A 13819-nucleotide genomic window follows, 5' to 3' on the forward strand; every position below is an offset into this window, starting at 1 on the left:
ACCCACTCAGTAAAATAAATCACTTTAGGTATTTATGCTAGTTCATTTATAATTATGTCAACAAATGATTCTCAACTGTGAGAATCTACTGAAAATGAGTAAATCACTACAATGTGCCGCTTCAATTCTGATGAACACTTTTTTATTGAAGAACTTTATTGAGGAAACAACAGAAAATTGTTTACTTCAAACAGTCTTACTATAATGAAAGTCGAATTTAAGTTTTTTGGTAAACATAGATGTCTGTAAAACTACTAAAAATATGAATTACTGAGCACTGACTCCCTTAGTTTCAATAATTACGATATTTACATAGATAATAAATTCATACTCTCATTTTCACCCCAGAACAATTTATTATAGCCAGTATGTTTCTGGACAGTTGGAGGAAAACAGAAAACCGGAAACACACACCAAAAAAATAATAAATAAATAAAGCTTAGACTTGGTCAAGTGAAGTTCATTGTGTTGAAATAAAATTTTCATGACTTGTTTAGCTTATATAACTAATTTTATTACTTCCACTGGAGACACTTCACATACAGTACAGTGAGTTAATTGATGCCCTAAGACTTTCATTATAAGTAATTTGGTCCACAGTTCATGGATGTTACACACAAAGTAAATAGGTTGGAAAACTTGGATTTAAATAGGTTGGATTTAACCTTCATCAAACTTGTAGAAGCACTGTGTCACTTTTTTGCTAAATGAAGAAGATTCCTAATGAAGTACAAAATTTACTTCTTATTAAAACCCTTTTCCCAATGATAAAATAGAGAGCTGTGTATTATATGTTAATGAAGAGAGGTGAACCTGCGCAGTGCAGCAGTACTGTTTGTAAATCCGGACTCAGCATAGCATCATAATATGAGCAGTGAGATTTGAACAGGGAACATGTCAAACACTCGCGATGAAACAGATCCACTGTCTTCACCCTAAATACATAAGTTAAAACATTAGACATGTTCTTATGCAGCAACTGTACACACTCATCAAATGGTAGAGTAGATCTGTGAAAACATGATCACTGTGGCGAGTCCTTACTAATCACATAAAGAAGTGAATTCTGCATTACTCGCCTGTACAGGTGTCTTTGTGCTACTCCATCCTCTGTGCTGATATAATACCTACATAGAATAAAATACACAGAATACATAACATCAGCAAATGACTGATACATTTTTATCCAAAATACTAACAGTGTTGGCAATAAAAAAATAATTGCAAATGTTAATGCATCATAATGAAGATGAAATAACTATTAAATCCTGCCACAATTTATTTAAAAAAATTGTTTTGATCTTTATTTTCCCACATATTTATCAGCACACATAAAATGTTACTTGTAATACTGAAAACTTTTTGTTAAATGTATTTCATTTTTATTTTTATTTACAGGAATATCAATGTAAATAACATTATATTTTTAAAGCCAGGTAAACAGAAACAGAGGGTTTGTAAAAAAAAAAATAGGAAGGGTGGCTGTCTTTGTCTGTGTGTCATGGACACTTATACATACCCACCCACACATAAAACCACCATATCCCAAAACCACCATATGAGGTTTAACAGAAAATGTACAAAAAAAATACAGTAGATATAAATCATTCTAAGATAAATCATGTCAGATCATTTTCCACCTTTAATGTGTTTTACAACCAAAGGAATTCAAGTGAAATACAAACTTGAAACTAGAAACCCTTTAGGGGAAAAGACTTGAATGCATATGTATGTACAGACCTTTATTTATGTTTTGTTTCATATATGAACAATTTATATTAACATCAAGATTTAGTGATATTTTAACGTATAAATGCATGCATGACTTTTGATGGGTTTTTATTATATAAAAACTTGAATGTACCATAAAAATACCAAGAATAAAATAAATCAGGAAACTTTTTTACTGAAATGGGTGTGAGCTTGTGTGGTATTGTGCCCTTTATGGATTGGTGCCCCATCAGTGTTGTTCCCCAATTCCTTGTGCCCAGAGTCCCCTGGGATAGGCTCCAGGCCACCCACAACCCTATGTGGTATAAGTGGTACAGAAAATGGATGGATGGATGGATGGACCAGCTCATTCAATGTATTTATAAATTAAAACTTTCATTTATTTCAGTGGTAGAAAAAAATAACAGCAAACCTAATCTCACAGAAAAGTAAAAGTAAGTAAGTAAAATTAAGAAAGAAAATATTGAGTAAGACTGAGAATGACAAATAGCCTAGAGAGAAAAAGAAATCAGTATTATGATTCATATTTAATTACAGTTAGAGTCTGGAGATTTGTAGGTGATTGCTATCTTAAATTTTAGATCTTATATTTGGAGGTGATTTACATCTTATATTTTCTTATCATACAACAAAATGGAGTGGAATTTTATTTCACTTTTCCTTGCAAAAATGCTTCAGATCTATCATACTGTGAGAGGATTTCCTTTGCACGGCTGTCTTCAAGTCATTCATGGGTTTTTGATAAGATTTATATCTGGTCTCTGACTGGGCAATTGCAAAACACTGATCGTCTTCTTCTGAAGATATTCTTTAGTTCACTTGTTTGTTTGTTTTTTGCTTTGAGTTATCGTACTGGAAGGTGAAAATCTTCAACTGAAGCCTACATATTTTGTGTCAAAATAGATTGGCCTTTCGGTTTATTTGTGATTCCTTCTATCTAGAGAGGAGCCTCAGTCCCAGCTTAAAAGAAAAAGCCCCATAGCATTGTGCTACCACCACCATGCTCCTGCATGGTATGGTTATGGTATTTCCTGGGTGATAAGCTGTCTTGGTTTCATGCCAAACATATCTTTTAGAATTCTCCCCAAAAGTTCTCCCTCTGTCTCATCAGACCATAAAACATTTTGCCACATGCTGTAGGGTGATTTAAGCAGGCTTGGCTTTTTAAAATGTATTCATTCTTTTGTGATTAAGGGCTTTTGTCTAACTCGTACTTGCCAGATCATCAGAAAATCAGAAAAGAAGCAGCTGGTCATTTCTTGGGGTTCATCAGAATCACTTCATTGATGACAGCTGTGTGATAATTACTTTTGAACATGTGCTAAAATGTGATTGCATAGTCCAGTCACAAAGCCAATTATAAATTGATGTGCACATTTATGATATCTGATTTTTTTCATTTTCTTTTTTATTCTTTTTCTCCTGAAATTTTTTGAATTGTTTTTTTTTACTTGAATTAATATTAAAGGCTGAAAAAGATCTGACATGTTCTATCTTAGCTTGACCTTTTTTACATCACTAAACCCTGCAATTTTATAGAGACATGTAGACATGTAGACTATCCACTGGATAGGTTTATTTGAGACTCACACGACATTCAGGTTCTCATCATAGGCTAGAATCTTAGTGACCTCCCAGTTGCCAGATGTCAGATGTCGTACCCTGACCTCTCCATCACTTTGCTGAGAGTCAGAAAGAGAGCAGAGGACAGAGGTCACACAAATATCGTCTCTTTGTATCCCTGAACCCACTGCTGGTGCACTATTTCGGGTTTATGTCACTTTGTAGTCACATATAAAAGGTGATCCACAATGCAGTACATCTAAACAATGATATAATGAGCAGAATGCATGTTGCTGTGTGGTAAGGAATATAATGTAGAAAACTATAGAGCTAGTTATAAGAGAGCCAGATCTTTGACCTGTGTAAATTTTCTAAGGTAATACAATAAAAATAAAAGAAATAATGAATCAAAAGTGCGTTAACCATGTACTGTACCTGCGTTGACATCATGGTGAGGTGGCGGAAAGATCCCTGGCTGCCATGCTTTATGGGTAAAGTAATAAAGAATGTGGCTCCATCTTTCGAGTAAACAGGCTCCTCATTCTGCACCAGTCACACAGGAATCACAAGAATTATTTCATCTATATATATATTGTGGAAGCTAAGAAAAAAAAGATAATTTGATCATTTGATTACCTGGCAGTCAATCCACTTGTCTGATGTCATCACATGCTTCTGTAGAAAGAACAACCCAGACTAAAGCTAGTTAAGTGGAAAACAAAAGCTCTATGTGTATGCAGCTTTACATATGCATTGGTCAGGAAGAGCTGCCATCTTGGTGTGTGTGAAGCCATGTCAGAGATCACTCACCCGTTCACACTTTCCGGTGTGTATGTCACACACTGTGAGGATGGAAGTGTTTTGAGCTCTGTTAAGCCAGCGCACAGTTACATGTTCCTCCGTCACCCATCGCACCATGCTTATGTAGTACTCACTGCCAATTAAATGGCACCAACACAAATAAGTTTACAAGTATTAGCAATATAGCACTTGTTTCAGCACAATTATCCATGATCAGAAAAATATAAGGCAGTTTTATTCTTTTATTCTCTTTGTACGGTACCTTTTTTCCAAGCTACTAGGAGGCACCAGCTCAATGGTGGGAGATGAGCCATTCAGGGTAACCACATTCAGCTTCACTGTAGGGTTTATCTGGCCAACCTAACACACACACACACACAAACACACACACACACACACACACACACACACACACACACACACACACACACACACACACACACACACACACACACACACACACACACACACACAGACACACACACACACGTCATACTATTTTATTAGTACTTTTACAGTTTACAGTATTGTGCCCACAAAGTCAGATGCTCTTATGGATACATTTTATATACCAATTACTTAAATGCATTTAAATATTAATGAACCTATAACATTTTACAGCCACTGACAAATGACTTCTTAGGCAATATATGTGCTGACGTGTGAATTAATATTCTGTAACAGCATGACTCTTGCCTGTAACATCAAACCATGTAACCATGTAACCATCAAACCATGTAACCATCCAAATAGCTTTATATTAACCCTTGTATTAGAAAATTTACCTGCCATGTTTAACAGCACAGAAAATCAGTGGTGTCGAATGATTGAATGCAGTCTTTCTGCAGTGTGAAGAGGGAAAACCCAGATATTCACAAAGTTTTTGATGAATGGCAGGTTGTTTCTTCATGTAATATATTTTTTGGGTTTAAAATCCAATTAAGCTGCTTAATGTTAGGGGGTTCGTAAAGGCTGGTCATTTTTCACTGTTAGGAACAGAAGAGTATACATAACATAAAGACTGCACAAGGGTTGATGCACATTATCATTCTGATAGTAACGGTCATTCATAGGGACTTTTATTTCAGATGCTCCACATAATCTAATGCCAATAATAAACAAATTTAAATGTGTTATTAATTAATAAAGAAAAGCCCATATATGTTGATGAAAAGTTTTCTGTTTATGTAATATTTATGGAACAAATCTCGAGGATCAGCACATTGTAAAAGTCAGAGTTTTCGTAACAGGGGAGTTCATGCTGTCTCATTTTTCAGGTACATGACAACTTCACGAGAGAAAAAAGTAAGGCTGTTAAATGAATGGCTTTATTCTAGCTGTTATGAAGTAAGTGATAACAGAAACTTGCTTGGGTCATAGATGTACACAACATTAAATGTTACTATAAACATCTACTGTAAAAAGCTTGATGTGCCACTCATTTCTAAAGAAAAACTTGTAATCATGCTGCTAAACTTATACATGTTACAGTTCTAACACGTTGTTGCACACCACACCGGCAGGCATTCTTCTCATATAACAGCATGGTAAGTTATATGTATTATTTCTTACTCACTACATAAGGTTCTAGGTCTCCATCAGAACACAAGTGGAGATTTAACCATAGAAAAATAATGACTCCAGTGATTGCCTAATGGATCTTGTTTACCCTTTGACTGTTTTTTATTTGTTTGCTTTTTTATATATTGACTTAGAAATGTCCTCTGTATTTAAGTGGTAAATAAGTGATAAAAAGAAAAGAAGACTTTTTCTAATCCAAGCCCTAAAGATAATTCATCCAAAAAGTTTATAAAACATGTTTGAAAAGACTTTCATGGGATTGAATTCCAATGCAGGTTTTTCACCTTTAAATGCATGCTTTAGTCTTCAAATAAAAAAAAAAGTAAATAATAAATAAATATCTGTGAAATTAACTCTGACAGTCCTATTACACTTGCACAATGTATGCTTCTAAGTATCACAGATCACTCTACTTATCCCCTACAGGTGTTCTGCTGTCTGGCAACAGTTCATATAATTAATTAGGTACTGTGTTATAATATGCATATGAATGCAGTAATGCAGCAGCTGAGGCTTGGACTCTCAGCCAAATCCTTTCAGACCTTTCACAGACTTCACAGAGAGAGCTAAGAGCTAATAGGAATAGAGAGACAAAAGGGGGGGATGTGGCAGACAGTAAGCTGTGCCCTTTACTGTCTTAAAGACTGTGGTGCAGGATTCAGTTATATGCTGAATCTCATTTGAAGTACTCTGATATAACCATTACCATAACTATAATATCTAGAAACATGTATATATGTATATATATATATGTGTGTGTGTGTGTGTGTGTGTGTGTGTGTGTGTGTGTGTGTGTGTGTGTGTGTGTGTGTGTGTGTGTGTGTACTTTCTATCTCTTTTTATTACTGCTGTCGAATATGTGTGCGTGTGTGTAATGTTTTCATAGTCCTGTTAGTCTGCAGCACTGTCATTACGTGATATTATGTGCCAGGAAGATGAGCCAACTGCAAACTCACACACACACACACACACACACACACACACACACACACACACACACACACACACACACACACACACACACACACACACACACACACACTCGTGCACGCAGAGTTTTTGCGAAATACTCCAAAAACATATTACGTTTTTCTACAAATAATGTAATATATGTACAGTTGTAGTATATGTATAGACAGTATTATGTATGTGTATATATGTATGTGTAAGTGTATGTGTTAAAAATATGATTGCTTTAATTGATTTTTGTGCCCTTGGTATAAAAAGCGTATTTATTCTGAATTAATCCCATCTGGCTGTCCAAACTAAACATGAAATATGAAAACAGTCTGATTATGCAAATGTGCCTTTATGGGTCAAAGCTATTCATGCACATGTAGTCTAGAGCTGTATGAATAAAATAGGAGTTTTACTCAGCTGATTGAGGAAGGATGTACATTATTAAACTCTTTCTTAACAGTGGTGGAAGGTGGGCTCTGGAATTGCCTGAATGCTATATGGAAAGATGATTTCGTTCCAGCTTAACCTACTACTACTCTTTTGATTTTCTAGCACTAACTAAGATCTGGAAATCTCCATAGAAGTCTGCTATTTGCCGCTCTATTCTTTTGCTTATACTTTCTCTCACACACCGCGATAACCAGTCAGGAGTTTTGGTAAAGGTCTTCTGTTGTCACAAATGGCTTTTCATACCTCTCCCCATGTATCATCTAAACATCTCTTCATCTGAATTTAATGCAGTTACAGTTGCCTCTCCAATCAACCTTCTCATCACTGTTACCTAACACCCTCCTGGTCCCCTAAGAGACTTTCTATAAAACATTCTCCTTGGTCTTTTACAAACAACCATTACCCTCTGACAGTCTTAGCCAATTTCAACCTCCCCTCTGACAACCTCCAGTCCTCTTGACTTCTGCCACTTCTGAATTCTTTCTCCTTGACCTTCAACAGCTGCCCTAGAACAAGAGTGGAAAAGCCCTTGATCTGGTCTTCACTCATCCTTCCCCAGCTACAAACTTGACTGCTACCCCACTTCACTTCACCTGGTATCCTTCCCTATCGCTTTCCCTATCCACCCTAAAACCCACTACCAACATTTCTTTCTAATATGCCGAAACCTCCAATCTATCTCCTTTCCTCTGTAGCTTCCTGCTCCCTTTTATCTCTTCCTGGCCCAAACTACTCAACCCAACCATGGACCTCCCCTTCCCTCTCTTTACTAAATCCAGGAAGGATTCATTGGCTGTAAAATGTGTTGCAAAGGAGTCAGAGAGAACTAAGGTCAGCAGAGAAAAAGTGGAAGAACTCAATATCCACAACATCTTCTCTTCACTACCCAACCATATGACTCCCCCTGCACTGTCCTCCCTGACTGCTGAACACTGCTTTTATGACAAGAAAATTGAAAAAATATGCCAGAGCTTCAATTCTACCCTTACATTACAATATCAGGATTCCCCTTCTACTTCACTGCCCTTTTGGCTGTCGGTGAGAAACAACATGCCACCAGAACAGCCACTCTATCTCCCCTCATCCTCCACCTTTCAGCATTGTCTGACATTGTCAACCACAAGAATCTCTTGTCCACCATCAAAAGTCTTAGAATTCATGGAGCAGCATGGCTATGATTTGCTTCCTACCTATCAGGTGACATTAATGTGGATTGGGAACTACTCCATGCAGACTTTCCACTGGTGTCCCACAAGGCTCAGCACTTCGTCCTCTTATTTTCTACCTGTTGGTAAAGTTATATCCTTACATGGGTTCTTATACCACGGCTATGCTGACAACACTCAACTCCTTTTCTCCTTCCCTCCATCAGACACCAGTGTTTCTGCTTAGATCTCAGCATGTCTGGCAGACATATCATCATGGATGTCACTCGGAAGCTGAAAATCTGCTGGTCATCCCAGGAAATACTGTCACAACAACTCGCTGATCTCTGCTTCATCCACTGTTCACAACATTGTGGTAACCATGGATAATCAATTGTCCTTTTTCTGCACACTTCTAATTTTACATGCTTTATGCTTTAATGTTTATCCACACAGGCTCAGATGCTTGTTCATTCCTTTGTCATTTTAAGACTGAACTACTGCAACTCTCTGGCAGTTCTTCCTCTGGGTGCCATTTGACCTCTGCTATTGATAAAAAATGCAGCTTTGTGATTTGTTTTCAACCTTCCCTTCTCACACTCTATCCCATTGCTGTGCTGCCTCCACTGGCTTCTGATAGATATATGCATCAGATTTAAACCACTGATGCTTGCCTACAAAGCCAAAAGTGGACCAGCACCCTCTTACCTCAAATCCCTTAGCACTTACTGCACTGCACCAGGCAGGGAACAGGACTTCGATTAAGTTCACTTTGTTTACTTTTTCGACTTCTGTAAAAATCTGCTAATGTTTTGGGTCTGATTCAAATCTGTAAATGTAAATGTAAATCTTACGCCTGGAAGCTTTGTGAGTAGGTTCAGTCAGAAAGTAACTGCTTAAAGATCATTAAATGGAATAACTCATTTCTTGAAAATTTGCTTGAAAGCTCAAATCAGTTTGTTTGCTTGTACTTTAGCTATAAATAGATATAAGGATTTGCTAATTTGATTAGCACTGAGAAAATGGGTTATTGCCTTTAAAATATCATTCAAGTAAAATACTAGTCCACTTTAAAATGTAAAAGCTTGTTGAGTACAATTTTCCTATAGCAAGGTGGAAAGAGAAACACATACATATCTGCTATGCTGTGTCACTATGTTTTGATTATTGGATCAGCCTATATCTGGTTAGGATTTGAAATATATTACAAAATACATAAAACTAATTAGATATAAGCCCTTTAACTGAATGTGTGGGGTATGTACCTTTGGGTAGGGGTAGTATATTATCCGTGGGTAGAGAGCCCCAGTAAAATGTGGAAGCAGCATGTTTGGTACAAGAGTGTCGTTGATGGAGAGGAATGCAAGGCTCGATCCAAATGAAGACCACCAATGAGCTACTGGTGAGTGCAGCACCTCCTCTAAAAGCCAAGCCAACCACAAACACCTGAATTAGTTTCCACCCCATTCCATTTGAACAATTCACATTTAGTATTTACTACATATAAAATTTTAAAAACTGCATTATACTTTAAGCTATACTTATGTATACAGACAGACAAACAGACAGACAGACAGACATACAGATAGATAGATAGATAGATAGATAGATAGATAGATAGATAGATAGATAGATAGATAGATAGATAGATAGATAGATAGATAGATAGATAGATAGATAGGTACGTACGTACATACATACATACATACATACATACATACATACATACATACATACATACATACATACATACATACATACATACATACATAGACTGAGACCACACTGAACATTTTGGATTTCTATGATATGTTAAAAGAAACAAGAAAATGTTAGATTTTTTGAAAATTGTAAAGCAATTTTTTTTAAAGGAAATGTGCAACATCTGGACTATTCAATATTCAAGATCACCATTTAAATGTCAACACATTTGTGATGTTGACAATGTTAACTCCTTCGTTAAAAACGTCAGATTTTCATGGATCATCAGGTTTTCCACAAACTTGTAGATTATGTGTCAGCTCAAGCGCACACTGTCATTAAATTCAGTAAAAATAAAAACATGAACACTAACAAATTATGAAATTGATGTAGAAATGATACTTTTCCATTATTGCATGCCTATTGAATGCTTTTTACTTCCTCTCCCTTTAGAGATCTCAAGATCCAAGTCATTATAGACCACACAAATAAATTTTAACTTCTTCCACATACAACCACAAACATGGCTTTATTAACCTAATTGACATTACATGTGCACTGCTGCTTCACAGCTGAATCAGTGCAATCATAAGCAGTTCACGTAATTATAGTTAAATAGTGAGAATTGCCCTCGATAATGAAAAATATAGATCAGGGCTGAAAACAGCACCATATTGCAGCACTGCTGGAGTGCAATCTGTCCAACAGCACGGAGTCCACACAGCGAACACTTTAAATATATTCATCTCAGTGTGAAAAATTGACGTGAAACATCATATACAAAAACTTATTTATTTTATTGTTAAATCCAAATAATGATTGTACTAAAATGTACTGATTAATATATGTACTATTAATAAAAAATCTGAATGAATCCTTATGTAGGTCTGTTTGAAAGACCTAACCAAGTGATGTTTGTTACTATGGTAACACAGATAAAACTGCCCTCTGAAACCTTAATGAAACCTTGAGCTTTATACGAGAACGGAAATTTGACATAAAATGGAACAAGTTAATATTAAATAAGTATCTACATCTGTGATATCAGGTTGTTTAGATTAGGTGTCTATTTTACCCTCGTAGAGCCAGTCAGGAATCCCATTGTACACTAATCCCTCTTGTCCTGATGATGTCAATCTGAGCGAACTGCTTTTAACATCCGGCTTGTAATAGATGTTATTTTCAAAGACATAAATCTGAGAGACAGAACAGAAACACACAGAGATGCAATTTTACATGTCAAACTGCAGGAAATGTCACTATTTGTTTAACAATCTGTTCAAATTGCCTACAAGGAAAACTTCCGTGGATGAATCTTTCTATATTAACAGGTCTTCTAGACTTCTACAGAAATAATGTAACACAAGCTTGTAGGAGGGAACTGCAGAGTACTTTTAATGGCAGGCCAGATGTCTAGAAATAGGTAGGTGTGATTAATGTGTACACGATCATAATAAATAATCCAGAAACAGTTGGAAAACCTTGGAAAGGCTTTGGTAATGCTTGTATTTTGATAATCCTCTTTGGACAGACACACTATAAATGTGTATGTACAGTCTTATCTATTAAGGGCTGTTGTGGGAGCAGGCTTTCATTGCAGCCAAACAGAAGCCTCTTGATCTATAGAATGTCATGATCCGGAGCAGTGTATGAGTCTATAGAGTATGCATACATTATCTACAAAACATCAACATCCATTAACTCTTAACATAGAGCTTAGAGGTTGATAATCTGGTTGGATCTATGGATCATCTGTTTACTGTTTGTAGCGTGTCTACGGTATCATCTGAATAAAACTGTAGCGTTTGAGTTACAGAAAACACCCTTTAATAAGGACTTTCATTCATTCAGTAAGGTTAACATTCAGTATACACTCTGTTTTTGACAATACAAAGCCTTATTTACAGTTTTTGCTCTCCTGGATTTGACCTAGCGACTGTTCCTATTTATCTGTTTTACTGCCTTGCCCTATTTGTTCTGTTTGTTGTTAACCTCTGCCTCTGATTTGATCTTGACCTTGACTGCTATTTTGGACTGTTTGCTATCTGTTTCACCTGTATTTGCATCTGTCTCAGCACTTCTTTCATGACAGCCATGTAAATTTCACATAAATCTATCCCTCTTTCTATCCATCCACTTAACTTTTAGCACCAGACCATTTTATCTTTCATGTTTTTACCCACTCATGTACTCATGTACTCATCCAGAGTATAACCATTCTCTCTATGATCACTCACTCTGTAACCTCTCACTTCACATTCACTCTTTCTGTAATTTTTATAGTTACCTTTATCACCATTTTATTATTGCAAATATTTCTGTGTAGCTGGTTAATGCAAGAAAGGTTCATAATGCAACACTACAGCAGAAAAAGTTGTCATGAAATGGACGTCAATAGAAGAGCAAACATGTCACGAAGGTTAAAGCAGTATAAATTGTATTAGTGAGTAGTGGTGTCAGGACTCAGCCCGGACTTTGGCCACGTGCATGTGTTTACATTCCTCATCACGTGTCTGCCCCACCTTCGTCTGCCCCTCCCTGTCTCCACACCTGTTTCCTATTGTGACCACCCTGTCTATTTAACTGTGCCGCGTTGCCTTGTGCAGCGCGGAATCTACTGTTGTCTTGTCCAGTCTCTAGTCCGTGTCGTGTTTTGTGTTTCCTTTGTGATTAAACCCTGCCTGTTTTGCTATCCTGCGTTTGGGTCCGCTTTTATCCTGCGTTCATGACAAGTAGTAACATATGAATACATTTAAATTTATTCATGCGGCAGTTAATCTTATCCAACAGTAGTCCAACGCTTATTGTGTGTTTATTTGGTTGATTTTAGGACATAACTTCATAATTTTCCAATTACATGTTCAGGACCTTATTATTCAACAAGGCAACTCTGCAGATACTACAGTATGATAAAGTCATGAGCACTTCAAATAAAATAAACTTTTTCTTCTCTTCCTTTATGAGTTTCACTTGGAACCCTGTCATTTACCTAGAGAGACAAACCAAAGAATGCTTAAGGATTCCAGATTAAACCTTGTTATTAAATGTGCTGAAGGACTGAGTGAGAGATAGATCAGTCTACAGATATATAAGCCATCCACATACATGTCACTAGTAACTTAATTACTTTCTCTGAAGCACATTGTAATAATGGAAGGTAATTATGCGATTCTAATTCAGAGCTGTGTTCATTGTGCATTTGTATGTAAGCACTCAAGCACAGGTTGCCTGCAGCATCTCTGGAATTACTCAATACTCAACTATTTTGATAGAGACAGATTTCACTGCTTTAAAGCATACATCGTATTTAATGCAGCAGCGGTGACACAGAAAATATATTTCCCATATTACTGACTAGGGCTGATCATTTTATCTCATCTTACCCGAACACTGATAAATAGCATCGATGGCATAAATCAGAGTGTTCAAAGGGTCTGCATATGCCTAAGATATGCAAATGTTCATAAATATGTAATCCCTTTCTCTCTCTCTCTCTCTCTCTCTCTCTCTCTCTCTCTCTCTCTCTCTCTCTCTCTCTCTCTCTCTCTCTCTCCCACACACACTTTCTGTGTGTGTGTGTGTGTGTGTGTGTGTGTGTGTGTGTGTGTGTGTGTGTGTGTGTGTGTGTGTGTGTGTGTGTGTGTGTGTGGTGCTTCTTGTTTTTAGGGTTCTGATAGTCTTCCAGTGTAATAGATTAAACTGCAAATGCATAAAAATCAGAGGAACACAGATACATTTGTCAATGACATTTTAATCACTTTCCCTGCAAGCACACTGTAATAATAGCGACATTATGTAACTTCTGTATATTAGTATGACACTAAAAACAGGTCGCCTATGGCATAACTAAGATTACTAAATTATTTTAGAGGAAACTGTAATTTTTT

The 13819-nt window shown here is 36.5% G+C and overlaps 1 protein-coding gene across 1 annotated transcript in view; it reads right to left on the reverse strand.

Moving 5' to 3' along the window:
* The window catches only part of LOC113654484 (inactive dipeptidyl peptidase 10-like), a 51119-nt gene that overhangs the window by 11095 nt on the left and 26205 nt on the right, over nt 1–13819 (reverse strand). Inside the window, exons 8-16 of the mRNA XM_047814434.1 lie at nt 11008–11128; nt 9497–9651; nt 4358–4455; nt 4105–4228; nt 3931–3969; nt 3730–3837; nt 3322–3413; nt 1080–1127; nt 814–935 (exon numbers count right to left, since the gene is read on the reverse strand). Coding sequence (XP_047670390.1) covers nt 814–935; nt 1080–1127; nt 3322–3413; nt 3730–3837; nt 3931–3969; nt 4105–4228; nt 4358–4455; nt 9497–9651; nt 11008–11128 — 907 coding nt within the window. The remainder of the gene's footprint in view (nt 1–813; nt 936–1079; nt 1128–3321; nt 3414–3729; nt 3838–3930; nt 3970–4104; nt 4229–4357; nt 4456–9496; nt 9652–11007; nt 11129–13819) is intronic.

Source organism: Tachysurus fulvidraco, chromosome 6, assembly GCF_022655615.1.
Source record: "Tachysurus fulvidraco isolate hzauxx_2018 chromosome 6, HZAU_PFXX_2.0, whole genome shotgun sequence".
Lineage (NCBI taxonomy): Eukaryota > Metazoa > Chordata > Actinopteri > Siluriformes > Bagridae > Tachysurus > Tachysurus fulvidraco.